General features: G+C 38.0%; 2 protein-coding genes across 3 annotated transcripts in view; one reads left to right on the forward strand and one right to left on the reverse strand.

The window, feature by feature from the left end:
- On the reverse strand, positions 1–5,718 carry LOC113677090 (uncharacterized). The gene is made up of 6 exons (XM_027193839.2): positions 5,561–5,718; positions 4,455–4,702; positions 3,506–3,580; positions 2,637–2,881; positions 2,173–2,374; positions 1–1,535 (listed from the first exon to the last, which is right to left on the reverse strand). The coding sequence occupies exons 1-6, from the start codon at positions 5,652–5,654 to the stop codon at positions 1,305–1,307; spliced, it is 1,095 nt and encodes a 364-aa protein (XP_027049640.2). The 5' UTR covers positions 5,655–5,718; the 3' UTR covers positions 1–1,304.
- LOC113677085 (exocyst complex component 4) overlaps positions 5,705–25,897 on the forward strand; it is a 25,664-nt gene continuing 5,471 nt past the window's right edge. The window contains exons 1-30 of one of the 2 annotated variants that reach the window (XM_089197186.1): positions 5,705–5,784; positions 5,858–5,898; positions 7,386–7,474; positions 8,046–8,108; positions 8,524–8,662; positions 9,806–9,894; positions 10,531–10,607; positions 11,078–11,201; positions 11,472–11,537; positions 12,316–12,371; positions 12,795–12,899; positions 13,890–13,960; positions 14,427–14,460; positions 15,178–15,282; positions 15,984–16,011; positions 17,108–17,160; positions 17,254–17,336; positions 18,075–18,132; positions 18,691–18,783; positions 19,611–19,698; positions 20,006–20,069; positions 20,785–20,888; positions 21,292–21,365; positions 21,969–22,107; positions 22,191–22,281; positions 23,181–23,235; positions 23,620–23,667; positions 23,929–24,036; positions 24,623–24,724; positions 25,409–25,459. In XM_089197186.1, the coding sequence (XP_089053312.1) occupies positions 5,737–5,784; positions 5,858–5,898; positions 7,386–7,474; positions 8,046–8,108; positions 8,524–8,662; positions 9,806–9,894; positions 10,531–10,607; positions 11,078–11,201; positions 11,472–11,537; positions 12,316–12,371; positions 12,795–12,899; positions 13,890–13,960; positions 14,427–14,460; positions 15,178–15,282; positions 15,984–16,011; positions 17,108–17,160; positions 17,254–17,336; positions 18,075–18,132; positions 18,691–18,783; positions 19,611–19,698; positions 20,006–20,069; positions 20,785–20,888; positions 21,292–21,365; positions 21,969–22,107; positions 22,191–22,281; positions 23,181–23,235; positions 23,620–23,667; positions 23,929–24,036; positions 24,623–24,724; positions 25,409–25,459 (2,346 nt within the window). In that variant the 5' untranslated portion in view covers positions 5,705–5,736. The remainder of the gene's footprint in view (positions 5,785–5,857; positions 5,899–7,385; positions 7,475–8,045; positions 8,109–8,523; positions 8,663–9,805; positions 9,895–10,530; positions 10,608–11,077; positions 11,202–11,471; positions 11,538–12,315; positions 12,372–12,794; positions 12,900–13,889; positions 13,961–14,426; positions 14,461–15,177; positions 15,283–15,983; positions 16,012–17,107; positions 17,161–17,253; positions 17,337–18,074; positions 18,133–18,690; positions 18,784–19,610; positions 19,699–20,005; positions 20,070–20,784; positions 20,889–21,291; positions 21,366–21,968; positions 22,108–22,190; positions 22,282–23,180; positions 23,236–23,619; positions 23,668–23,928; positions 24,037–24,622; positions 24,725–25,408; positions 25,460–25,897) is intronic. The other variant, XM_089197187.1, reaches the window with a different exon arrangement.

Raw genomic sequence — 25,897 nt, forward strand, 5'->3', positions numbered from 1 at the left:
TTCTTTCTTCTTTTTATTTGCTATTCTAAAAAAAGTACCATTTTCAATCATTTTTTCACGACTCTATACGACCTACACAAACTTCATAGAAAAAACACGGGGGAGGGGGAGCTTTTTAGTCAATATCACCCCTTTTACTTACACCCCCCAAGCACCCCCTGAACAGCCGTGACATCCAGAACTATAAAGTTCTTTCCTTTCAAGAATTTCTTTCTCTAGGACAAATATTTAATTCCATTGATAAATTTCGCTCCTATAATGTGAGCCCTTAAAAGTCAGAGGGCCACGGGCTTACTTTCCGAAATTTAGACTATACCGTTGAGGATGAACACAGCGGTAAAACGTCCGGCATGCGCAGTGGGATCAAATCGGCCCGGCGACGCGCTAATTTCCCGCGCTAAACATCAAAGGAAAACATAAGAAACACTTACCGTCTCGCAAAAGAGACAAAAGAAAATTGAAAAGTTCACAGAAATTTTTCAAAAGAAACAAAAGAAGGGAAAAGCAGCACTTGAGACTGTATGGACTTAAGCTTTCTCAAGTACGGGTATACTGCTGATTAACTATTTTGTTTTGAGTTTTACCGAAAAAGTTATACGTTTTTTAAACACCATGACGTAGTGGTTCTTAAAATTTTTAATTATGTAACTCGAGTGAGACAACTTGGTTCTGACAGCCTGAAAGCACGCCGAGTAGTCATTACAACGCTTGCACATATGCAGACGTTTGACCGCTGTGTTTTGAAGTTGTCTTTATAAAGCATTCGCTTTGCTGTTTACCTCTCCCAGTTAGACTAGAAAGGCAGTAACATTTCTCTCCCCTTCCCAATTACTGTTTTGACGACTAAATAGAGCCGACAATATGGAGTTTAAGAAACGACGACGGCGACGCCGTGGACAACGTCGGTTAAAAAATGAACTTATATTTGACATACGAATCTCGCGATACTCGAAAGTCATTAAGTTTGTTTCTCGCGGTCAAAACTATCTCGAAACTGAACATGGAACACAGCGTTAAATTAGACATGGGAATCTAAAAAATTAGGCGTCGCCGTTCACGTTCTCCAGAAAACGCAAAGTTTGGTCATTTCACGATTTTGTTTTGCAGAGAACGCAAAGAAATTTACAAAGCTTTACAACACACGTGTACAGCCTTTGTCCTGCTCATGAAACCTTTTGTTTTGTGACGTTCCCGTTACCATTGTCGTTGTGGTTTTTTTTAAACTCAACTTATCTTTTCTGAGTAGAACTGGCACTAGAATGAACTACAATGAAAGAGAAAATGCACACAAATTTTATGATGATTCAGACCGAACCATTTGGAGCCTCATCCAGCTCTGCTATGGTTTTCTTCAAGGTTTTAAGCAATTCGTCATTTTCCTCTGAGGTCCCAACGGTAATTCTGACACAATCTTTGCAGTGGACTTTAGACCCTTGATAGCGAATCACAACACCTTTCTCTGAGGCCATTTTCTTGTAGATTTCATAGGCGTGGTCTATCCTCAGAAAAACGAAGTTGCTATCTGATGGAAAAATCTACAAAAAAAGACATGAAAGGAAAAATTAAATCACTTTATGCATCAGTCAGTTCATGGTCGAATATCTGGTTCGTTAAGCTTTTCACATATTTCAATCTTATCTGTCATTTGTGACCGTAAACTTGGAACCGCACCATGTGAAACCAGAAAACCCATGGGACCTTGCCTGTTCCAAGCGCTCAGTCAGTAGTAAACAGCGTAATGCAACTCTTGATTGTTAAGCAAATTCTCCTTGCCAGCACCTTGTATAGAGAGTAGTATGGAGAATATGCATGATGATGTTAGGGTGTAAGGAGTTAAGAATCTAAATGAAATACAGACATACAGCTGTAGATGTGTTCACTTGATGTTGATGGTATGTATTTGGTTTAGATAATTCAATAGTCCATTTCACAGTTGTGTGCTTGATTGCCAAGCCTTTGAACATGGGGGGGCTAAGGTTGACCTTGTTATGATACAAACCTTGTTGCTTTTCAAATGCAAATTACTTTGTTATCTTGCTAACTAGATACTGGTCTCTATCACGGCAAAGTCACCTTCAGCCTCACTCCAAATCAAAGGCTTGGCAACTAAGTACACAACTGTAAAATGGCCGATTAGGTTACATGTACTAATGTAACAAAGTCACCAGTTACCTTTCTCACTGTTGGGAGTTTCTCCAGCTCTTCAATAATCCTTTCTTTCTGTTCAGTAATGCTCTTCACATTAGCCTCCATAAGGTGTACATTATCTAGTGCTTTGTGAGCTACAGAAGCAGTGAGTTTGCTGATGTTATAAGGAAATTTCACTTTGTTGAATATTGCAATGATGTCTTCATGAGCAATGGCCATCCCAAACCTTTAAAGAGAAAAGGAATAGTGAATTTTTTTGTCTAATCAAACTCTCCAAGCTTAAAAAACTGTGTCAGAACAGGTAGTCTGAATCCTGCAAAACTTTGCAACATTTGACAAACAGGTTCTGCTAAAATGCACCATTTAGTTTCTCCTTTGTCTGTTAGTGGCTTGAGTGGAGAAAAAGCCCTCACATGGTATTTCAAAATCTAAGGTGGGATATTAACATCAAAATAAATTCTGTAGATTTTTTGTGATAAAAATCTCACCTTATTCCTGCCAAACCAAATGCCTTGGAAAAAGTCTGCAGAATTACTAAGCGAGGATATTTGTCGAGAAGATAACACAGACTACCACAAGTGCTGAAATCAACATACGCTTCATCAATCACCACTATTCCTTCAAATCTCTCAAGAAGTGCTATAATTCTGTCAGTTGCCAAAGTGTTGCCTGTTGGGTTGTTTGGGGAACACAAAAAAATCACATGGGTTTGTGGAGTTACTGCATCTACAACCTAAAAAAAAAAATGGCCAGAGGTTAAGTTCATCCCCTGTGGCTCAATATGAAGCTTGGTTAGAACTAGGGCCCAACTGGCATCTGAGAAACATGTCATCAAAGCCTTACCCGGTATCCCATTCACTGCAAAGATCTTGTTAATAATTCTCCTTACTGTCTACCATGCAACCCTCATTATGTTATTTCAGAGAATTTGGTATTGGATCAACTGATAATCTCCTAATTGATATTTTTCTTTATTCACATCACTTGTCTGCATGATATTGTATTGAGACTTGAAGGAGAAATTGTGTTTTGGTCTCTCATAGGAGTAAGAGGGTTAATTTTCTTTCTCTGAAATTTCTCCACCAATAGCATTCAACCTGTTATGGTATCATAATTAATTTCATTTATTTGTATAGGAACAATCAAAGGTAATAATAAAAATGAAACCAGAACTTGGAAAATGAAAAACGAACTGAGAACAATAACAACAAAATATTTCAAATAAGTAACTTCCCACTTTTTCAGCCTGAGGGTGAAAAAGTGAGAGTTTCTGATTACCATCATGTAAACTGAAGTTAAGACTAAAAGTGTCTTAGGCAGGAATGGTGTGATGTAGACTGCGTATATAAATATATACCTCGTCAACTGGCAAATGGAACTCTTCTGTCAGAGGAACTGAAATGACTTGCACATTGTTTATGTCAGCCACAACCTGCAAAAAGGTTTCCTTTTCAATAATCAAGCATATCTCATGATGAAACAAAATTTAATTAAATCTATTACAACTTCTCAGTTTACATAATCCTCAACTGTAAGGCAACAGTAAACATTTGCAGAGGGAGACAGTAGGAGAACTGGGCTCTAATCAAGAGGTCCAGGTATGAGACCAGGGTGCTATAATCATTGTGTTTTATCCTTGGACAAGACACTTTACACTCACAGTGTCTCTCTCCCTCTCCATCCAGGAGGAAAAAAGAGTACTAGTTATTAATATCAGCTACAGTGGGGGGGGGGGGGGGGAGGGGGGGGAGGGAAGAAGGAGTGGAGGGGGGTAGAGGGGAGAGATAGGAGCCTAACCTGTAATGAACTACCTACCAGTAGCATCCTTCTTGCTAGAGATACTAGAATAAGTTCTGGTAGTATGGGCAGGGCTGTCAACAAGTTTGAAAGTTGAGGAAGCATAAGGAATACTGGGCCAACATGTTATCTTGGTTGCCATGTTGTTTTGACAGAAACACACAAGGCAAGGAACTGAGAACTATCAACTTCTAATGTTCCTGGTGATCATCAAAAACTTTGTACAAAACCTTTGCACAAATTCTGAATTTATAATTGACTCATACACCTTAACCTAGCTGTTACTGGTAAACTAAAATGAGATGATTTATAACTAGCACTTATAATAGAATAAAGAGAAAGAAGCTGTGCTAAAAATGACAGATTAGCCAGCAGTTTTGGCCGGCTACCCGGCAACTCTTGAGTATGTACCACTTAGCCTGAGTGCTTACTCTTACTACTTTACTAGAAAGGGGAAACTTTTCAAGAGGTTCCCAGTGGCAGTCTTTGCAAAAGTTTTTCAATCTTACCTTATACATTCCATATGTAGGTGGGGTGATCAATAGACTTCCCTCACCAGGGGTACAGAACACCCTTACCACCATGTCAATTGCTTCATCACTACCCACTCCAAGAAATATCTGCTCTTTCCTCACCCCCCTGTACTTTGCTATTTTCTCCTTCAAATCAAAGTTGTAGGGGGAGGGGTAACGATTCATGTCACCTTCCATTGGAATGCATGATCCATATGAACATTCATTGGCATCCAGGAGAATGCCTGGTATCAGAAAAACAAGGAATGATTTTTGATTAATTCATGTGATAGTTAAAGAACATTTTATGTTTTTCTGCCATTTTTATCTCATGATTCATAAGTAAACTGTACTCCTAGCTCACTCTTTTCAGACAAATTTTCATTAGAAATAAAATATCGAAAAATGAAAAAAAAAGAAGAGGAAAATGGCTCTAACCCCATAACTCCCACGAGTGATCAAGAGATAATTTATCGTTAAACTGTAAATGCAAATCATTGGTGCTACAGTTTCATGTAATCTCTATCTAGCTTAACATTCATTTTCTTTCTTCGGATAAGATTTTAATGTAAAATGAGGTTTCGAATTTCTAACTACAACTACATAAAAATAAGGAAACTCTGAATAACTGACTGATCATTTACTGTTCGGAAGAGGATTTAAGTCATATAGCTCGTGCAAATGGAGTGTATTGCGTTACAAGGCGTTACTATTGTAAGGACATCTTCTGTACTCAGTCGTATTGTAAATATACTTTCCTAGGTGAAAGTAAAATGACTAATCACGAGGATGGCATGGTGAATAAATTACCTTGATTGAGTTGAAACGAAAAGGAGTCACTTGATCTATGAATATTTTACAGGGGGCAGCCATTGATCAATGACGATGAAATTGTTTCAAATCTTATCTCCCTCGACAACCAGCAAAAAAATTAAAACGAGAAGTTAAAAAACCGACGAGTTTAAATGCGCATTTTTCGATCGAAGCTCAGAGTTCCTGTCTTGCATAACGGTCTCGTAGGTGCATTGTTCTTCATTTAATAGCACAACGTGGTTTGCTCATCTAACACTACTATTTTTAAAATCAGATTAAAAGAGAGTTACCGTTTTCGTAATCATCCCTTGCACATCTGTAAGGAATCAACTTCAGTATATTTGGTCTAACCAGATTTTGCAAATCAAGCTGTAAATGACTCATGGTTGGTTTGTTGCTCTTAAGCTCAGTAGGCTACTATCCGCTGAGTCCACAATCTTTTACAGCGGTGTTTACAATAAACAAAATGGCGACTACGAAGGGAAGAAAACAGGCAAAGGCCAAGGATTCCTCGGTAATCTCGTCTGGTTTTCATGAGTTCTTTGAAAAAGTACCTGTTTATACTGAGTTTTGTTTCTTTCATTTAGTCCAAAGTGCTTTTACAAGTCATAAACACGTTGTTAAGCAGGTGAGTCCGAAACGAACTTTTTGCAGCTCGGAATTCGCAAAATTTTAGGCGGACACCACAGTTAGCTTAATCATGGAGACAATGCGTGAACTTTATAGATTATGCATCAAGCACCGTAGGAGAACTGCACGTTTAGATGGTATTTTTCTTGCATAATTCTTTTGAATCAAAAAAGAAATGTTGGAAATTGCGAGCCAGCTGTTCAATGGACATTTCCGCAATACTTTCTTTTGTAGTAAGGCTGGTTTGCAAATGTCGCGAAAATCTGCGATATTGCCAAACTGCGGAATACCATGCAGAGCAGGCTTTCGCTTGATATTATTTACAATTTTCATGAAAGCTCCTTTTCATTTGAAAATGACTTGGTAATGACTTAGACGGGAAGAAAATTATTCCCTTATTTCCGGCTGGGATTTCAAAAGTCCAAATTTTGTTAGGCGTGTGTCTGGTATCCTCATTATGTTTCGTTCAGTTCAAAGTGGATTCTTCTATTGTCAACAACTCTTATCTAGTTTTGTTGTGCATCGGCCTTTGTATTCTGAACTTTTAGATATGTGCAGGCATTATATAAAGCTGATACAGGGAATCTATGTTTCTTTTGTAAGGGGTGTGAGGTACCCATGGGTCAGTTGCTTTGATGAACACTTATTGGAATCATTGTAATATGTGAGGGGATTGAACTGAGGCATTGAAAGGAAGAGAAAAACGCTTAAATGAAAGGCAGTTCATACATAAATGATTGAAGTTTAAGGAAATTGCTCCCTATTGCAGAAACCAGGGAAGCATGAAGAACATAATTTGGCAAACACCATACACTTAATGTATGGTCCTGTGGGCAACTAGTTAGTTTTGTTTTCCCTCAAGTCCTGATGTTTTCCTCATCTTAGTCTCAGGAAACATCAGGAACTCTTGGGAAAACAAAACTAACTGTTTCCCTTGGGACCATACATTAATTGCTTTGTTATATATTTAGACTTTCCATTAAACAATCATAAGGCAAAAGGATGCTGTTGTATTCGGCACGTGGGCAACAACTGCGCAATTGTATCCCATTCAGGACACATTTGAATTTGATTAGGGGCTTGTGACCAAGAATCAAACAATTATAGTGCTTGTTTTGTTGAGTGAAAGTCCAGGTATATGACAAAATTCATTGTCTTTTGAGACTAGGGCTTTAATTTATAGTAGTATTAAGTCGTATGAGAAACTTTCCAAAGCCTGCTTGCAGGAGGGTAAATTTTTCCTATTGGTCATGAGCTATGTTTGGAAACAGTTTTGTATAGGAGCTTCATAATGTTAGGTGAAGACATTGGTGATTGATTAAAGAATAATACATATTGTTATATCATATGATGAAACATTGTACAGAATTGATGGTTTATGACGTCTAGGTGTCTAAAACTGACTGATTGTGTTGTTCTTACCTGTCAATGTACTTGGACCAAACAAGTAAAAATAGAAATAAAATTTGTTCATTTTTTGATCAGTGATAATGCAGAAAGAAGAGTTATTGAAAGAGAAAGATTGCAACATGAACTGAATGAATATGACGACAAGCTTAACAGACAGGTGGAGGGTAAGGCATTCTTTGTTTTAGGAAAAGTAAAGATCATGACAAAGTTTTGTGCAAAGGAATGTATTTGTATGGTGTGTATACAGGGCAGCACAATTTTTTTATTTTCATCTTTAACTTAGAGTGACAGGCTCTATATAAAGGATTTATATTTTTGGTTTAAGGAGTTGAGCATGTTAGTTAGAAATATTTTAATCTTTTATGGGTTTCAGAGAACTGAAGCTAAATTTAGGTTGGCAGCTATGTTCTATATTTCTCGTTCATTTATAAATGTGGTTGAAATGAATGTAAGTGTTGTTGTTTTTTAAAATTATTTTTTGCTTCATTTGTTTCTGTGTCATGATTATTTTCTCTTCTTTTTATTCTGAGTTGTTCTAGTTACATGTATCTGTTCTGTCCTAAGTAAAAGTAATGTAAAATTTCCTAGAATACAGCAGAAGGCTTAAGAACAACAAAGAGCATTGAAATTGTGGTCCACTTCTTGAGAAGTGTAATTACATGTTGGTGCATGTGATTGAGGGATGGATTGAACCACATTTTACATGTAACTTTTGAATGATTTGCCCTCCTGCAGCACACCAGGATCACTTGAAATCAAGCATTCAAACATTTACTGGAATCTCAACAAGAATTGAAGGTCTGTTTTTGTGACTTTGGGGCAATAACCTGTATTTTGAAATCAGGTTAAGATGAGGGGTGTTTCTTATGATACATTTTTTCCTTAAGTCATATTAAGGAAAAGATGTATCATATAATGAAATTATAGAAATAAAGTTGCTATTATAGAAAAGGGTTTTTCTTTTAACCCTTCTGTTTAAGAAAGTAAGGGAGGAGGGGGGACAGTTATGTGAGGGAGCTACTTATTTGGAATTATGGCCTTGGGACTGGGTTTGTATTTGGTTAGGGTGCCTATTAGAGCATAAAAGGCACTTATTGGAGGAAGTGTGTTAACACACAGGTGAGATTGTCAGATTAGACCAGGATTTCTTTGTTTTATCAAGCTTTTTAATTCAGGGGCTAATCTTTGGATTTTTATTTCAAAATATACACAGCATCTCTTCAGAAAGTGAAAGTTCTTAGAGAGAATTTGTTAGCATGCAAGTCATTACTGCACTGCAAGAGGGAAGAATTGAAAAAGTATTGGATGGATGGCTTGGAGTACAATGAAGTTTTAAATCTTTTAGACAGAATGTGAGTAGTTTCCTTTTGTATTATCAGACTAGGCAGCTTTATACATGCATGTTGACCGAAAGGATGGTAGTCTATTTTCAAGGGGTAAAAACAGTGTTTTGCACTCAGCTTGCACTCACAACTCAGTTTTGATGGAATATTGGTTTTAAGACCAGGAAATTAGATTTACTTCCTTATCTCAATCTTGTCTTCTTCTGTAAGGATTTGAGAAACAGATCATCTGGGTGTAGGCTCTTGTAAATAATAAACAATACATGAAGTATGGTTCATTGTTAGCATAACAAGGGGTGAATTTCATCAAATTCTTCTCCACCGATTCATTTAACTTTTTACTCCAAACATCAGCATCCATATTTTCCATACTCCATACTCTTGAAACATTCCCTTTAGAACTGACAGGATAATTTGTTAGATATGATCATTTCCTTTATTTTTTGTGACCTTAATTAGATGCTTGTAACTCTTGTAACTCCAAAGGGTTATTAATCATCAAGACCTCAGTATGCATGCAGTACTCGTACTAGAATTTTAAATTATTTTGTTTTGTTATGTGTTGTGATGTGTAAGTGTGATTTTCAAGGATTTTTTACTGAATCAGAAAGCTCGCTGTAGTGCTGCAGAGTCAGTGTTGGTGGCTGTCTGTGAGAATTTAGCTCGTAGTTTGCAACGGGTTAAATTTTCACGGCAAGCCACCTCCACTGCAGTGGATACACAACATGTAGTTGTTAAGTGTAGGTGACTATTCATTCAGCATGTATGCACTGAGTTACATATTCACATGCACATGGCTTCTCAACTGGAATGCTTTCGAACAGGTCTATAGAAGAGGTGATGATAAGAGTTATACTAGTAGTAATAGCCTTTTATTCACAGTATCTCTATCAAATAAACATGGCTTTTCACTGGACTTGTGTAAACTAACCCCACATTGAGGAACAATGAAATAGTTTATTAAAAACAAAGCTGTTTTCAAGTAATAAATTTAAAGTCTTTTCTTGTCTAAAAGCTGTATCATCTACATGTAAATCACACCAAACTGAAGAACCCATTAAAACCCTGCAAATATAGCAGTTGCCAGCTCAGATCTTCATATATAATCCTGTGTCTACCCTCTCTTTGTATTATTGTTTTTCTTATGTTTAGAGATCAAGTGAAGAATGTCCCTGAACAGATTGAGAAATATAAGAAAAAGAAATATTACCTGCATGCTACAGAGCTTCTTGTGTCTACGGGTTTGTACTCTCATGTTTTGTTTTAAAAAGAATAAGAGGGATGGTAAGTCTTAAGCTCAGTAAAGTAACAGAGAAAGATGTTTTTTGTCTTGTCATGAGTGCAACGAGACAGAAAACATCTTTCTCTGATCCATTCTATTTTGCCTGTTCAGAAAGTATGTTATTATCCATTTGAAGGTTAACTTGGTTTTGTTAGTGTTAAGTATGAGAAAAGAGTGCTCCATGTACATGTACTCAACTGCTGTATAGGACAATAGTCTATTGGATTTATTACTTGACTTTCACACTTTCTCTGCTTTTGCTGTTATTTTAGTGATACCTAAATGTATTGTAAATGTACATGTTCTTCCTTGTAGAGAGATGCATTATTAAATTAAAATAATCATGAACACAAAACAGTACCTGCCCTGGGCTGGAACAAGGAGCTATAGAACTGGATTCTGGTGCACTTGTCTTCAGAATGATCCCTCACTATTTCAGTTATGTTATCTCATTTAGTGATGAAAAAGGGTTTAAGATAGAGACACATGTAGCTAGAGATACAACTGTGCATGATATTTTGAAAAAAATGTATGGGGGGCAAGGGGGACATAAAATGATCTTAATTTTTATTTATTTGAATGTCTATTTCTTCAGTTTCTCTACTAGAAGGAAGTTTGTCTGGAGTGGAAGCATTGAGACATCTTCGTCTTGATTTACAGTCACGCAAAAAGGCAAGTGTTCAAAGCTTGTTCAACAAATTGAGCTCATTTTAAGACCACTATTACTCGTCTTGATTCTTCATTGTGCATGGATTTAAAGTTCCTGATCAGGTTGATAAAGTTCAGTATTTTGTTGTTAGGAATACTGTGTAGGTACGTGTACCCTGTGCAACTATCTTGCTCTGTTGCTTTAATTTGTATCACTGTATGATTTCTAACTGAGATTTCAATCTTATGTTGATGTACTATGGAGAAGTTTCCAGTGGTGATAGTGATCCCTAATAACCTTGACTTTACTTTAATCACACTGCTTGTACTTAGAGCAAGGGGTACCACAGGCAGTAAATTTTACTAGTTACTGCCTGAGAAGGATCACACTGCTATTAGGAGTACTCTAGGTTTGGTTCTAAGAGGTTCAGTCGGAGAGTTTACTGTGACTGTAACAATTGTTTTTATGATTTTATTTTTGTCCTTTTCCTCAGGTGGAGCATGAGTTGCTGATTAAAGAATTGACCACTCATCTGTATTTGAAGTCAGAGAAAAGCAGAGAAAAGAGAGCAAAACTGGTGGCATACATGACAGACAGTGCTGCTTTGGCTGTAAAAGGTACAAGTACACACTGTGCCTATGCTACATACTTAGGTTGTTATTGTTATATTTGAGTGATTGGTTACTAAAAGGAAAGAACCATCCTTGGGATAAATTTATAGTTACATGTCATGTAAACAAATTGTGTCAAGGTCGAAAGCGTTAAATTTTTTGAAGTAAATCAAAGAATAAAATTTTTGCAGAATCTTAAATTCAAATCTAAATATGATTGTGGCAAGATATGCCCATGCAAAAATTTACTACTACTGACAAGTGTCTTTTCAACAGAATCATCGTCCAGTATTGGGTCATCTGGAGGACTCTTTAAAAAATCCCATTCTCGCACTGCTTCAAGTAAGATGTGAACAGCAATTCTCCCTTTCAGTTGTTATGCATTATTTTCTTTCTTGGTTACCGGTAGTTGAAAGAATTTGTGTTTATAAGATGGCATCTTCTAGCTGAAAATTTTGTCAATTCTAGTCATTTTCTTGCTTGATAATGCATTTAGCTTGCTAAGAGATGTTACATGTACTGAAATCTCTTCTGGGTTGAAGGAGTTAAAAAAAGGTCTAGAACTACTTGATGATGTTAGCTCTCTAGCCAAGTAACATTCATTACCATAATTATCATGATCATTGGTAAAGCTTAAAATTGTCATGATCAGTGATTTTTTCTTTATATTCATGGTACACCAGTTGTACTATCATTGCTCTTTGGTGTTATGACCTTGATGGGTATGGGTGTAGTGCATCACAACACAATAAGCTTGTGATATCACCATTAACATTCCTATTGAAATATTTTACATTGCTCTACTTTTACTTTCATCTACTTTTACTAGCACTTCCAAAAACTAATGCGAGCAAGCAAAGAAAGATTTACTGCATTTCACTTTTTTTAATTTCTACAGACCCTGTTAGACAAACCTACATTTATTTTTGAATTTATCTCTTTGGAATGATTATTATCTTGTAAAAAAATTGAAGTCAAGTTAATTTTTTTCCATACATGACATACATGGTAGTTGTAAAAATTGAATCTCTATTATCTAACAAGAGGTGCTTATGATTATGCTTGTGAAAGGTGTTTTATTACTTGGTAATTGTAATTTTCAGTGTGATTACTTTTTCAGGATCATTTATTCTTTCTGAAACAATATCTTCAGATGATTCTCTTTCTTCAACTGAGGTGAAAATAAGAGAATTAATTGTATATAATTTAATATTTGTGCAAACTGTCCATGTCTAAAGACAGCCTTCTATAAGTTGATACATGTAAGTAATATATGTAAGCATCAAGGGAAGTTTTATTATGCAATTCCTTTTTTATATATATTAAGCTCATAGTGAGAAGTATTAACCCTCTGACCCCTAAGAGAGACTGTTGTCTAATTTTTCCCCACGGTTTCACCCCTGAATCAAATATTATAGTCATGAGAAGAGTGTTAATAAGATGGATATGGCTTGATTTGACATTAAATTCAGAGAAGAAGAATCTCTAGAAACATATTGGGGATAGTACTAAGATATTTAGACCTTAGCACATATTTAGATTTGGGGAATGAACAATGATGAAAAGAACAATGATGTAAAATATATTGTTCTGTCTTAGGTCACTGAAGATCTCAATACTGACCCTGAGGCTGACAGTAATCACTTCATGATCGTGATCATAGAGTCCCTATCTCTTCTTGGGAAGATCCCTGAAGCACTAGAGGTATCATAATTATGTATACTTTTCTGTTTATGCAAATTAAGAGCATATCTCTTACTAGTACAATCATAACCATTACAATTTCTTCAAATGTGAGTGGTACATAAGCTGCTGTATTTTTCACTTGTCATTCTTAACTGTTGTAATTGGACAGAGTAATCAGATGGTTGGTTGAAATCAGACACCTGTAATTGAACAGTTGAAGTAGCCAATCATACTTTGTCCTTTCAGCCAAATCCACCAATCACAGAATTGATCACAATAACCATAGCACCAACCCCATCCTGAAAACTAGGGAATTTCCAAATTGGAGGAATTTTTTACTTAAATAGACACTGTCCTTAATGGAAACGTTTCTCCTAAATTTATCTGTCTTTTTGTCAGAAATTATAATTGTTATGATTAATTGGTAATAGGACTTTGTGTTGTCCAATTATCTCTGTAATCATACTACTGATTGATAAATGGGACTCACTTGTATGATTTCAGACTGAATTGGAATCTACCCAGTCCTCTTGCCATTAGTAATTGCCCAGATTATTATAGAGATTATAAGCTTTGGTTGGTCAAGGATTCTGTCCCATTTCTCTATAATCACCAATGCAATTATAGCAGTGGTGCTATTTCAGCACCACTGTTATTATAGAGACTGTTATTATGCAGCAACTGTATATGCAGGTCACTTGTTGGGTGCCTGGCCAATGAGAAGGAAGAGAAAAAGGAATTAAATGGCATAGAAATGACACCAATGAGACCTTCCATGTATGTGAATTTGGATTATTGAAATTTAGTGGGTATAATGGTATAAACAAAGGGTTAGTGAACAGGCAGCAAACTGGTTTCATTTATTGCCTCAAAAAGGTTTCCTGTAAACAGGAAGTAACATATTCCCTACTGGTTGATGTAAAGACCTTACAAATGTATAAAAGTTAATCAATCCAAACAAAATTTACCCTTCCTCAAGTTTTGCTGCTTGCTGCTTTGATTTGACAGGCAATCAAAAAGCGAATGAAGATAGAGATGTCATTAATTATCCATAGGGCTACAACACTTGTTACTAAGAGGTAGGAGGTGTCATTTTTGTTCAAGAATGTATATCAGTTTGTATTCAAGAATGTATATTAGTTTTCTGAGGTTAGAAAGGTACTTCTTTGCACATTCACAAAATGGTTGTCATGCTTGAATTGTAGTAGTAATTTAATTGAGCATGGTTAACTTATTTTGTAGAGTGCTGAACTTTTGTGCAGTAGGTTGAGGGTTCAGGTCCCAGGCCGGCCAACACTCAGGGTCTTCAAATTGTTTATACAGGCCCCCATTTAAACTAGCTTTAAGAGCTGAACTGAGCTAGTATTGCAAATTAATGAATTAAGAAGAGAGTTTCTCCAATCAAATTAGCCCTCTGTGTAACTTGGAATACTTGATGTCTGATAATGGGATTGTATTTAAACCCCAGGTTTTTATTTTTCCTCATTCTCTTTTTTTCTCTCCCTCTTTTTTCCCCTTTAAATTAACTTTTGGATTCTTGAACAGGATTGGACAACCTGGAGAGATCATACTTCAACAGGTATTTGCATGTATTTAGTACAATTTGTCTTGGATTTTCCAAAATTAATTTTGATACATGTAAGTAAAAGATCTTGTACCATACCGACTCTCCTGTGGCAAGTTGGAGCCTATTGCATTTTTGGAAGAATGAATCTACAAGGAATGATGCTACAGGTACTCCTCCGGAAAAAAGTTGCAAGTCCTTTGCAGGTCATCCACTTTCCCCAGCTCGCGACATGATTTCATGTTTTGCTGACAGTTAAATGTTTCTGTTTAATCCTTCATGAAAAGACGCTGACGAGTTACTGAGAGAGAATGATGTCTTGCACAATGAAGCAATTTTTTTACCAAGTGTCGAAACTTATTCAGGAGGGCATTGGTTTCGGTTTACTTTGTTCTGTGATTGGTCCAGAAAACTCGCGTCACTCACTGGACCAATCACATGCAAAACTAACAACTTGGTCGCCCGCGTTTTCCCACGTTTGAGGCGCTGAGCTTGTTTTCACTTTGAGTTCCCATTGGCTCTTTGGGTTATTTTCCTTTTATCTGAGTGGCCGCTGTGAATACTTTAATTTTGGTTTTTACGATACTCGATCGAAAAGCGCTCAAACACAACCCAGTGACCCTGGATAAAGCTCCCAGCGGGACACTTTATGTGACGGCCAGCATATTATAAACATTTTATTATGTCGTCTCCCAGTAGAAAGTAACAAAGAGTTTTTCTTTAAATTTTCAGAATCAGCCTCATTACCTTTTGGAACTCTTAGAAGTGGTGTTCGACTTGTTCAGAGCCGTGGCACATGCGCATGACACAATTCTTTCTGCAATCCACCGAATCATTGTAAGGAATGAGTTTTCTTTGTATTTTAAATAAATAAATTATATCACTATTTCTCAGGTTGCTGTTGTTCCATAAATGCCCCGTGCCGGCTATTTAATTGTTTTTGTCAAAAAAGTTTCAAAATATAGGATTCTATGAATATTATTGTGCAACTTTGTAGAAATGTTATTTCAAAAACGAGTTATTTGGTTAAGTGCTTCGTGCCTTGCCGCTGAGCTACTGAGTATATGATGGTGAGCCGGGCCACGATCCGGCTCGGCTCTTGAATTGTCCCCAGTAGTTTATATGACAAATGTTTGGGATACAAGTTAGGCAGACTGATCTTGATCCCTTCAATTGTAGGAAGGAAAAAGTTCCTTGGCGTGAAGTTATGGACAGTATTCCATGCATTCTTACAAAATGTTGAATTCCTTGTTGCCAACGTATTCATCAGATTATGCAATAGTCCCTTTGCGAGGTTACAGTAATGCATTTTGTCACACACAGCTAGGTGTTTGGGAATATGTTTTAAAAGAACTTTTGTAACAACACAAATGAATCATCGCAATAATTGAGAAGAGAGGCAGTAGGGATGTGAACGCGTTGGGTTCATCTGTCTGTTCTTGCTTGAGATATACCGTGTCGTCCTTGAAAACCTTGTGATAATTTTCCAAGAACGTCTAGTTAGTGATGTAGTGCTCTTTTCCATTTTCTTTTTGCAGAAGACGTCAGATACGCCGATTGATTTAGGTACGTTCTAAAATATAATTTACTTGTGTGTTATTTTTAAACTGTTTGCAACTCCTTGTAACATACCATAGTGATGGAAAGCTACAAACCTATTTTAAAACAATTTTTATTAGATATCTCATCCAGTGGCAACCTGATTTGGCAAATTTTTGAAAGTACTAGCCATTCCAAACATAGGACTCTCTTTAGCTAGTGCAAAACCGGCCTTTTAATATGCACTTATTGACCGAGTGCGTGGGTCACTGGACGAGAAAATAATTGGCCCCATGTCATGAGGTGCAGACCCGCAGCTCTTAGTCGTTACTTGATGACCGTGGGCCAAATATTTTCCCGTCCGGCCCGACATCACTCAATCAATGAGTATTTTACCATATGACCTCAGTTTTAACCCTTTAACTCCCACATCAAATTTGTAATTCTCGTTACTGTCAATGTTATGTTGTTCAGAGAATTTAGTATTGGATCTACTAGTTATCCCTAAATGGTTGTTTTTTCTTTATTTTCATCACTTATCTGGTTGATATTGTATTGATATTGTAAGGAGAAATTCTTCCTTGGTCACTTATGGGAGTTAGAGGGTTAACTCTTCCTTTCTATTCTACCCGCCTCGGCTTGCGAGCAGGCCTTCGTTATTGGCGCTGCAGGATGCACGTTTCTTTGCCCGCGGGAATATTGAAGACGAGTCGAAGAGAGTTTTGCGGGGGGTCTGGCGTGAGTGCTAGACCCTTACAGACTCCTCCTGTGCTCGAAGCCTCATACTTCCTCGCGGGTGAAGAAACACTCGGGCCGAATCACTAATGATGAGGGCCAGCTCGCAAGCTATACTTGCCTCTCTTGGGCCCTTACGCCGGGTTGTGGGTCCTTCTCTAGCCCTAATCGCACCAAATGCGTACAGCCCTCGTATGTTTTTTTTGCGGGGATGTTTTCCAACAAAAGTGCGGACTGGGCTGAACGGGTCTCACTATAATAATAGTTGTTTGGGTCTTTACAATATTGTGAACACAGATTAGGCTAGAAATTGCTCAATTTTGATGGAACCATTTTCTTTCTTAGTTGGGAAGTTAAGCAAGTTGACCCTTCCTCTTTTTGTTATTAGGAGATACAGACATTTACACCATTGACGATGTTTGGTCTGAGATTCAGTTTGCTGTAAGTGGAAACATTTTGTACCGAAGATGTAGGATCACAAAAGTGTAGGGTTTTTGTTGCATTCGTTCTCCTGATAGTAAAATTTACTTTCAGATCCAAGTATTGCTGGGTGACTACTTAGATGTTCAAAACACTGCAACACAGCAAACTTCAGTGAGCTTTACTGAGTCATCAAGGTAATTTTCTTATCTTCGTAAACGATGCTATTAGAGCACTTATGTTTTAACATAGTTACAGCAAGCGGGAAGTCGGATAGTGCAGTGGTGAGAGCGCTCGTCTTCCACCGCTGTGGCCCGGGTTTCGATTCCCTGAACTGGCGTAACATGATGGTTGGGTTTTGTTGTTGGTTCTCGTCCTTGCCCTGAAGGCTTATGTTCGGTTCCTTTCGGTTTTCCTCTTCACAAAAACCAACGTTCCTAATTCCTATTCGACCAGGAGACAGTGGACAGGTAGAGTTACCTCGAGGAAAGTCCACGACTAAATTCCCATTATTATTATTGTTATTATTGTTATTATTGTTATTATTGTTATTATTGTTATTATTGTTATTGTTATTATTATTATTATTATTATTATTACTTATTATTACGAAGGAAAAATATGCGAGGTGCCGGTGGTGGGAACTTAAGTCACAGAAATCAAACTTTTTATGAAGGCGAGGGAGAACGCGAGGGATAAAGTTGCGCATTGTTTGAGTTTGCGTCGGATTCATTCGGAGGATAGAACAAGTTTTCTGCATCGATCTCTCAGGAAAGCGAAAAACCAGTGCAATTCCAGAATCCTTTTTGATACTTGTATGGAAATTTTGTCATTTTGATTTGTAAAACTTCATTGAACGGTTCTCACTGATTGCATTTAGTTTTTAAACAGTTGAATAAAGCTCAATAATGGTCTGTTTATTTCCTTTTTCCTAGTGATGTGGCAGCATTCTTTTCTCTTAGAAGAAGAGGACCTCTGAAGTCTGACGAACGGGTAGGATTACTGAGTCTTATTCTTCCTCTGCTACTTCATTTTACCATATTGGCGCATCGGAACGCTCAGAATATGCCCCCGCATTACATCGTAAAACGTGGTAATAAAACAGATGAAAAGCGGAGCAATAAAAAAGCCTCTTAGAACGATCCAAACTTGTTTTGCTTTTTCTCCTTTTCTCAGGCTTCACATTACAAGATGTACCTTAAGACGCTGCAGATTTTTTTGTGCGCTGTTATTAACACTTAAATGGTTTCATTCGTGTTCTTTTCTTCTTTTGCGCGGCCTTACGCGATCTAGACGAGGTTCAGATGAGGTTGTAAGATATATTTCGAAAACTAGAAGCCAAATACGTGAAACAACCAAAATCCTCCGACTCCTTCGTCGTTCGCTCTGATAAAGGGCTAACGCTCGAAACGTCAGCTTTGAAACTCTCTACGGTGGCCAGTTTACGTTAGTAACTCCTTGATAATGCTAAATTACCCTGTTATACTCTCCCACCGATGCAGCACCACAGTTTCTTTAGAAACTTACCCCCTTTATTCATTTGCTTTTCAGACCCCACTGTATCGTTTTGAAGGTTCCTCGTCAGCTATCAGTATGAATACGTACATCCGGGAGAGGCGCCAAGAATGCATGGCTGGTACTGCGGTATGTAGAAAAATCTTTGATCTAAAAGAGTCATCAGGGGACTGGGTACAAATGGTTTTAAAGCTGAAATTTGCCACTTCTAAGCGTTCCAAGCCTTAGGGGCCAGTCATTCTTAATCGCCTGAGGGGGGAGGGGGGGAGAGGGGGGGGAGTGTGGAGGGGGAGAGGGGTGTGGAGGATTTTAAGGGGATCATATGGTTTTCAGGGTAACGGAGGAAGGATAAGTCGTCGCGACAGAGTGTAAAAGGGGGATTATGGAAAATTGGCTGCTAATTAGCTACCAGTGAGAGGTGATAATAAGAATATTACAGAGCCTTAAAGGGGAATGAGGCAAATTTTATCGTGAAACAACCAAAATCCTTTGACTCTAGCTGTTGAATAAAAAAATGACTTGTCTCTTACATAGTTATTGACTTTGTAGAGTTTTGTAACCCTTTAACTTCCATAAGTGATCAAAAAAAAATTTTACAACATCATTACAACTCTAGTTTGCAAAATTAGCAAACGTTCAAAATTAGTGAATGTTGTGATCCTCTTTCTGCGAGACTTAATTTTACTGTGCGATCGATGATAGCAAAACTCCGTTTAAAGACTCCCTAAACTCGTTTACAACGTGGCTAAATCGATTAATTTTCAAACCTACTATGACAAGTCTTACTCTCAGTAACAATGTATGCTGTGCAGTGCATTGCGAATAGGAGGAGCCAGGGGACGCTCTTCTTCTCATTCTCTGTTTTCGCGCGGAGCTGATTTCATTGTATTCAGTCATAGCGTACGTTTGTGTCCCTTGCAAATAAATACTACTTCGTCTTCTATTAAAACTTTTAGAATGAAGATGACGATGACACTTATGGAGTGCCGCTACACAACACCAAGCCACAGCTGTTATGTAAACCAAACCCAAGGAACATTACAGGTGAACTGATCACAAAAATCCATGTGAATCGAGGTCGTGATGACATACTTTGCGTTGTGATGATAAATTTACGGATCGATGTCAGTCCCTGAGCAACTGCGCGCTTACCCTTCCTCTAAGCCAGCGTTAACCCCAACTTGTAATCATTTGACTGTTGTAGAGTTCAGGGAGGGAAGGGTTAGGTGCGCAGTTGCTCACACATTGTCCTTGTTCGGAATTTTCAATCGACTCTGTTGATATTTTTCTTGAAACGATTTACCGTGTTTGTTTACCTCGCTAACGTTGGCTTTCCTTGTTTTTTTCTCAGTTGTCTTCTGCCCTCTGATGTCCTTTGTCGGTGAAATAGAATCAGCCATTAAGATACACGGAGAGTAAGTGTGCTGTAGTTACTTTCTTTTCTACCTTCCTGTCTTTACTTACTACTTGAAAACGTTGTCAACTTGACAAATAGATTCCATGTTTCCGTTCATCTGTTTAGTATAGTTAATCACATGATTTCGAGTGAAATTTGGAATAAATAAGCAGGAGTAAATTTTTTCAAAGACAAAATTGTACGATCCCATAGGGCGAGTGCAATTTGTGGTCTTAAAAAAAAAATATACAAGTGTACATTTATTCCAAATTGCACGAGAAAAATCATGTGATCACTTACTAATAATGTACGTGAAAAAAATACGAGATAGCTTATCATAATTACGCAGAAGCAAGGCGCGCGCATCAAGTGCAAAAATAATTGATTCAAACCCAGCAAGTGACATTGCGCGTTCGGTCAAAACAACACTTGAGCTCTAAACTAAAACATCGCAGTAACGGCTTGAAAATGCAGACGAACTCATGGGACACTCGGAAAACCATAAACAGAATAGGAATGAAAGAGGCTAACGGACTTTTGGAGTTGTTTTTGGGACAGCTTGGAGAAACTTTGGCCCAGTCTTGTTCACTTGTAACTCTGAATTTTACTGGAGAGGTGACTCGAGGAAAATCTCCATTTTTCATGTGGAGTACAATTTACCAGTGAGAGGCTGTGGCTCTGTTATTTCAATGCTAACTTTACTTCCTCCAAAACTTTACAACATTTCTTTTTAGGATGAGATGCACTCTATATGGTTTTATCACCGACTACGTGAAGGACATTTTTATTGAGGACATCCTCTTTCATATTCTTGAGAAGTTGAAAGAAGTAACCGAAGGTAAGACTCATTGTACTAAAGGAAAAAAAAGAAAAAGAAAAAAAACCGCAGAACAGAGTTTGAAGATTAGAAATGCTACAGTGGCGAAAGAAGTCGCTTTCGCCTTCTGTGACCAGGGTTCGATTCTCGGAGCAGGCACTACGTGGGTTGAGGTTTTTTGTTTTTCACAAGTGCGAAATGAGAACCAATAACCATTCCAACAACGCAGTAGTGCGCCTCCCGCTGAAGGTGGAAAGCGGAAGCTTTCGCTGCTGCGCCTTCCGTTATTCAGTTTATCCGAATTCAGACATGCGCAATGTTCAAATTGGCCTCCTGACTGAATGTAATACTCAAGCGATTACAGAAAGCGCTAACATGCTGTTGCTGGTTATTGAATTTTTTTGTTTGCTTTCTTTGTCGATAGACACGGACACATTTCGAAGGACCACTGATGCAAACATTTTGAAGCTCTTGGGAGCAAACAGACCCCTTCTACAGGTAGGTTTTTGTTTTTTTTTTGCTTAATCTTTCGAGCCTACTAGCTTATCAAACTGGAGCTTATCCCAGTTTTTTATTACGTGAAGCAATAAGCAGTAAAAAAAACTGATTCTATTCCATGGCAGGTTTCTTTTCCCACGTTCCACTCCCTCAGCAAAGAATTAATGTAAAAAAGAATTTGTCAAGTTTCTTTGAACGTTCACCGCTACCCAGTTGAACTTCCGGGTGCAGAGAGGCACTTTGAGAATGAAGTAGTTTACCCAAGCTACAGAGTGACCTGCTAAGGGCTCGAACCCAGACCTCTCGATTCGGCCGGATTTCAACGCGGTCACCCGCAACTCAAATACTGCGTCTCCCTGTAAAACCTGACAATATTTCAGTGTCGGGGTTTTCAATTAAAGCTGGTTACCGGCGGTTTCCGCTTGGTTATTAGGCCTCTTATGGTCGTCTTTTAAGGATTTATTTATAAGATCTTTACGGCCTCTTTTTAGTTCAATACCGCCTTTTCTACGAACGGTAGTCACGTATGATAAAAAGAATTAATTAAAACCCTCTTTTGTTTTACTTTTAATCGACTCTAGTGCTTTTCCCTTGTCTGACTAGAGCACTGCGACTGTAGAACAACTGATACAGGATCTTAAGAATCTTATGCACAGCTTACCAAACTACTCGCCTCAGTTTGTTGAAATGGTTTGCAAAATGCTGACGATTTTCAAGAATCGGTGTGATAAGACATACAAAGGTAAGTTCTATCGCGTGGTGTCCTCTTCTGCCAACTTGGTAAAAATTGTTATTTCAATTACAACCTCTTTTGTTTATCTGCAGATCTGCTGAAATACAGCATGGATGGTGACAGACACACTCGTGTTTTCAGCGCCAACTGGACCAAAGACGAAGACATCAGTCGCTGCTTGAGGTAAGGAAGTGATCAACAAGTAACTTCTCCCTATAATATTCATACATTATCCAGCAAACAGGTAGAAGAATATTCAAACTTATCACATAGAAAATTGTTATGGTGTCCGAATACCAAATTCCCGTAACTAATTTTATAGGAAATGTGTAGCAGCCAGAGGGGAGAATTAACAATCAAATCTTGGGAGTTAAAAGGTTCAGGCTCAGGAACCTACCGTTTCAGCCAAGCTTTATCCCGAATCTGCAGGACTAAGGATATTCAAGGCTTTTAATAAGTTTGAAATTGAAGGAAATGAGAATTAAGAGGTGGTAAAGTTCTCGTGAATGCCATGTTATTTTATTAGGCGTTCCACGAAGTTCGATTGAACCTTTGGTAAATTATGTATTCAATTCCACTTGATAAATGGCCGCTGTGCAAGGGGCTTCAGTGGTACTTCAATGTATTGACGATTTTTTATCAACTTTTGTGGTAAATGAGGTGAAAGTAGCCGACCAAGTCGGCATACCAGCCGACGGTCTTTTGCTGCATACAAGCTGTCATTGTTTTACGACTCCTCTTAGAAGGGAAAACTAGTCTTTCCTAAGCTGGTGACCATGTTCCTTGATAGTTTGTTGGCGCATCTTTGTACTCTTTGGTTGAGAGAGGCATTGTGGGAGTTCAGTGCCGGCGGGTTGGTTATGAAACGCAACACTGGGACCCTCCGAGAGTCCGAACATAGACCCTTCTGTTCAGAGTCTAGCATCCCAAGCGCTACGCCACCTCGTCTCGACATTACCTTATCGTATTTGACTTTTGATTCAAAAGAGATATTGAATGGAAATAGATCAGTAGACTTTCGGTGTAGAAGGAACTTAGTGCGAGGCTGTTTGAGCCTGGCTAACTGTTGCTCTGCCCTGCAGGTCCTTACCAAACTGGCCTGGCCTTCAACAACATCACTCGCATCGACAAAGACAGGTTAGAGTTCAGCTTAGCCCTGCAAAGCGCTTGAGGGTTACTTTGATTGGATCGCATTTGAATGAACCAACCGTTTTTGTGCACCCTTAAAAAGAGACGTTATTTTTTTCATGGTCGTTTCAGTTTTACAATATCCAGAACCATCCAAATGGTAATCCTGCCGTAGAAATTTCAAACGCACCAATTTTTCTTGTAAAGGATACAGTTCAAAAAGTATCAAACGAGCTAACAAACAAACAAACAGAGCATGTCCTGGAGTTTTTCCAAATGTCTTCTTCAGGTAGCCATTTGAAATTAACCTTAATTTGAGTTTAAGAATTGCTGTTAACAGAGTGGTAACTTTTTTAATCGTGAGGTTGATCTGGAACGATTCTTTTGTCTCAGGAAGATGGAGAACAAGATATTGAAGCTGCAAGGAAACGAAATCAAAAGGTAACGAGGGCGCTTTTTGATTGAGAGTTTCCATCATAATTTATCATAATGGTCAGTTGTGGCAAAGGTATAAGTCGCAAAGGGCGTACGGCAAAATCCCTTTCAAGTAAGAACCAACCAAAACGCTCGGATTTACCTCCGGACTACCTTGCCATATAATAATACTTTTTATAATTATTTTATTACATGATTGTTCTTATTATAAATGATTATTTGCACGATTATGATTATTTGATTCACTTGCACGGTATTTGTGTACAGGAGACGGACATACTGACTGACAATCTGGCCAAGCATCTTCTGAATGATTCTGAGGTGTTGTTTGAAACACGTGATCACAGAACACTGGCAAACCTTCAGGAGAGCATGGTAGGAAAACACATCACGTGTCTCCTTGTAATGAAACACCAGGGTAGCACTACAGCAACCTGACGCTCCTTCTCCTGAAAGAATAGGTCAAGTTTTTTGAAGCTATAGTGTCTTATTTCTACTTAAACATATCTCAGTTTCTATATCATGAAGTAACCATAGGGTATGACTAATAAGAACTACTACTCTGCCGGGATGGGGATGTTAGTCCAAGGAGTGTCCCCTCCCCCGCCTCAAGAGCCATCGTGAGGGTTGTCTGTCTTGCTTTGCACCAATCCAACACGTAACCAAGCTGGAGTTCATACCTAGACCTTTCAATTCGGTGTCTAGCATGTTGACCTCGTGGCCACGGACCCCAGAATCCAACCTAAGTTGGAAGCAACGTGATTGAGAATTTAGAACACTTGACTTAAGCTACTCATAGGATTTATTCTCAGTTCCCCCTTGTTGAACTCTTTGGTCTGAAAAGCTTTATTGGGGTAATGGTCAGTGAATGAAGTAATCTTTGATAGTGGTAGATAAATGTTGCCCAAATATGGCATAAAACGCTAAGAAAGTTGCGCTTTTTGCCCATGTGTGTTGTTAGGAGTGGCTGGCTGGTCACATACGGGGTTTTACCACAAGCTTAACAGCGCAGTCCACTGGTATAAGTCTTGTCACAACCGAGTCACAAGAGAGAATTAAACCGGTAAGTTGGATTGAAAACCTTTTAAAGCTACCTTCCTTTGTTGTACTTCATTGAGACAATTTAAGAACAAGAAAACATTTGTTTTAAGCTACACGTGCAAAGTCTTATTGTAAGCAGTTGGGCTTCATAGAAAAAAAAACTGCGCTATTGGGTTTCACTGAAAGAAATTTGGCGCTGTTTGTTTGAAGGGTGGATAACGCTATCCACTAGATAGATCCCTATCCGGTGGACAGCGCGGAACGTTTTGATAACGCTTATCCAAATGGGCCCTGGGAACAGAACAAAAACTCTTCTTGTCAGATATCAGAATACACACCTCCTTAACACAATAAAGCACATAAATTGAAATTAAAGGTAAATTTGCGAGGAAATCGCGCAAAACGATCATTTTGGTTAAGTTTCAATTTATCATTTGAAAGTTCTTACACCTGTAAAACGTATGTTAACATATCTAAAATACCGAGGAACGGAACAATATTTTAAACAATGAAGATGTTTTGTATCGTCTATTGTTTTCACCTACAACCCGCTAAGAGGAGTCGTAATTGTTGTGTGGAATTGAGAATTTTAGATTCCAGTTTCATTTGAGCCTCAACGGAAGGAAAAACATTTTCGTTAGGAACGATTTTTTAAGAGGTGCAACATTGAGTTAAACCTGACACAATGCAAAATTAAACTTAACAGCGAGAAGTGCACGACGGCTATGGATCTGCTTACGTTTATGGTAGAAATTGGGTGAGTTGTCCAAGCATTACTTGTCAATCGACATGAGATATAATCTGTAATAACTTAATAGTCTCTTACTAAAAAATCGTAAAGCTAATTTATCCACGCATTTGCTTTCATCGGTCGATTTTTGATTCCTCAAAAAGTGAAACGGGTTAACTAGTTCCTTGTCGTATCACTGAGAGAGTTTACTTAAAAGGTCCTTATAAACTCGAAGATCTCTATTTGAATTACTGTTTATTTTTTTCATCAGTATTATTTATTGATCTTCTAAAACAGAGCTTTAAAATGAGGGCAACTAATTGATCGAGATAATTTCAAAAGTAACTCAGTTTATTAATTTTTGGAAGGTATCAGTAATGCTGCTGGACCCACTGAAGTGAAGTGCAATTTCGCCTGATATCAAGCGCATGCTTTTATAACACATGGTTGGTATCAGACCAAAAT

Source organism: Pocillopora damicornis, chromosome 2, assembly GCF_964200805.1.
Source record: "Pocillopora damicornis chromosome 2, jaPocDami1.2, whole genome shotgun sequence".
Taxonomy (NCBI): Eukaryota; Metazoa; Cnidaria; class Anthozoa; order Scleractinia; family Pocilloporidae; genus Pocillopora; species Pocillopora damicornis.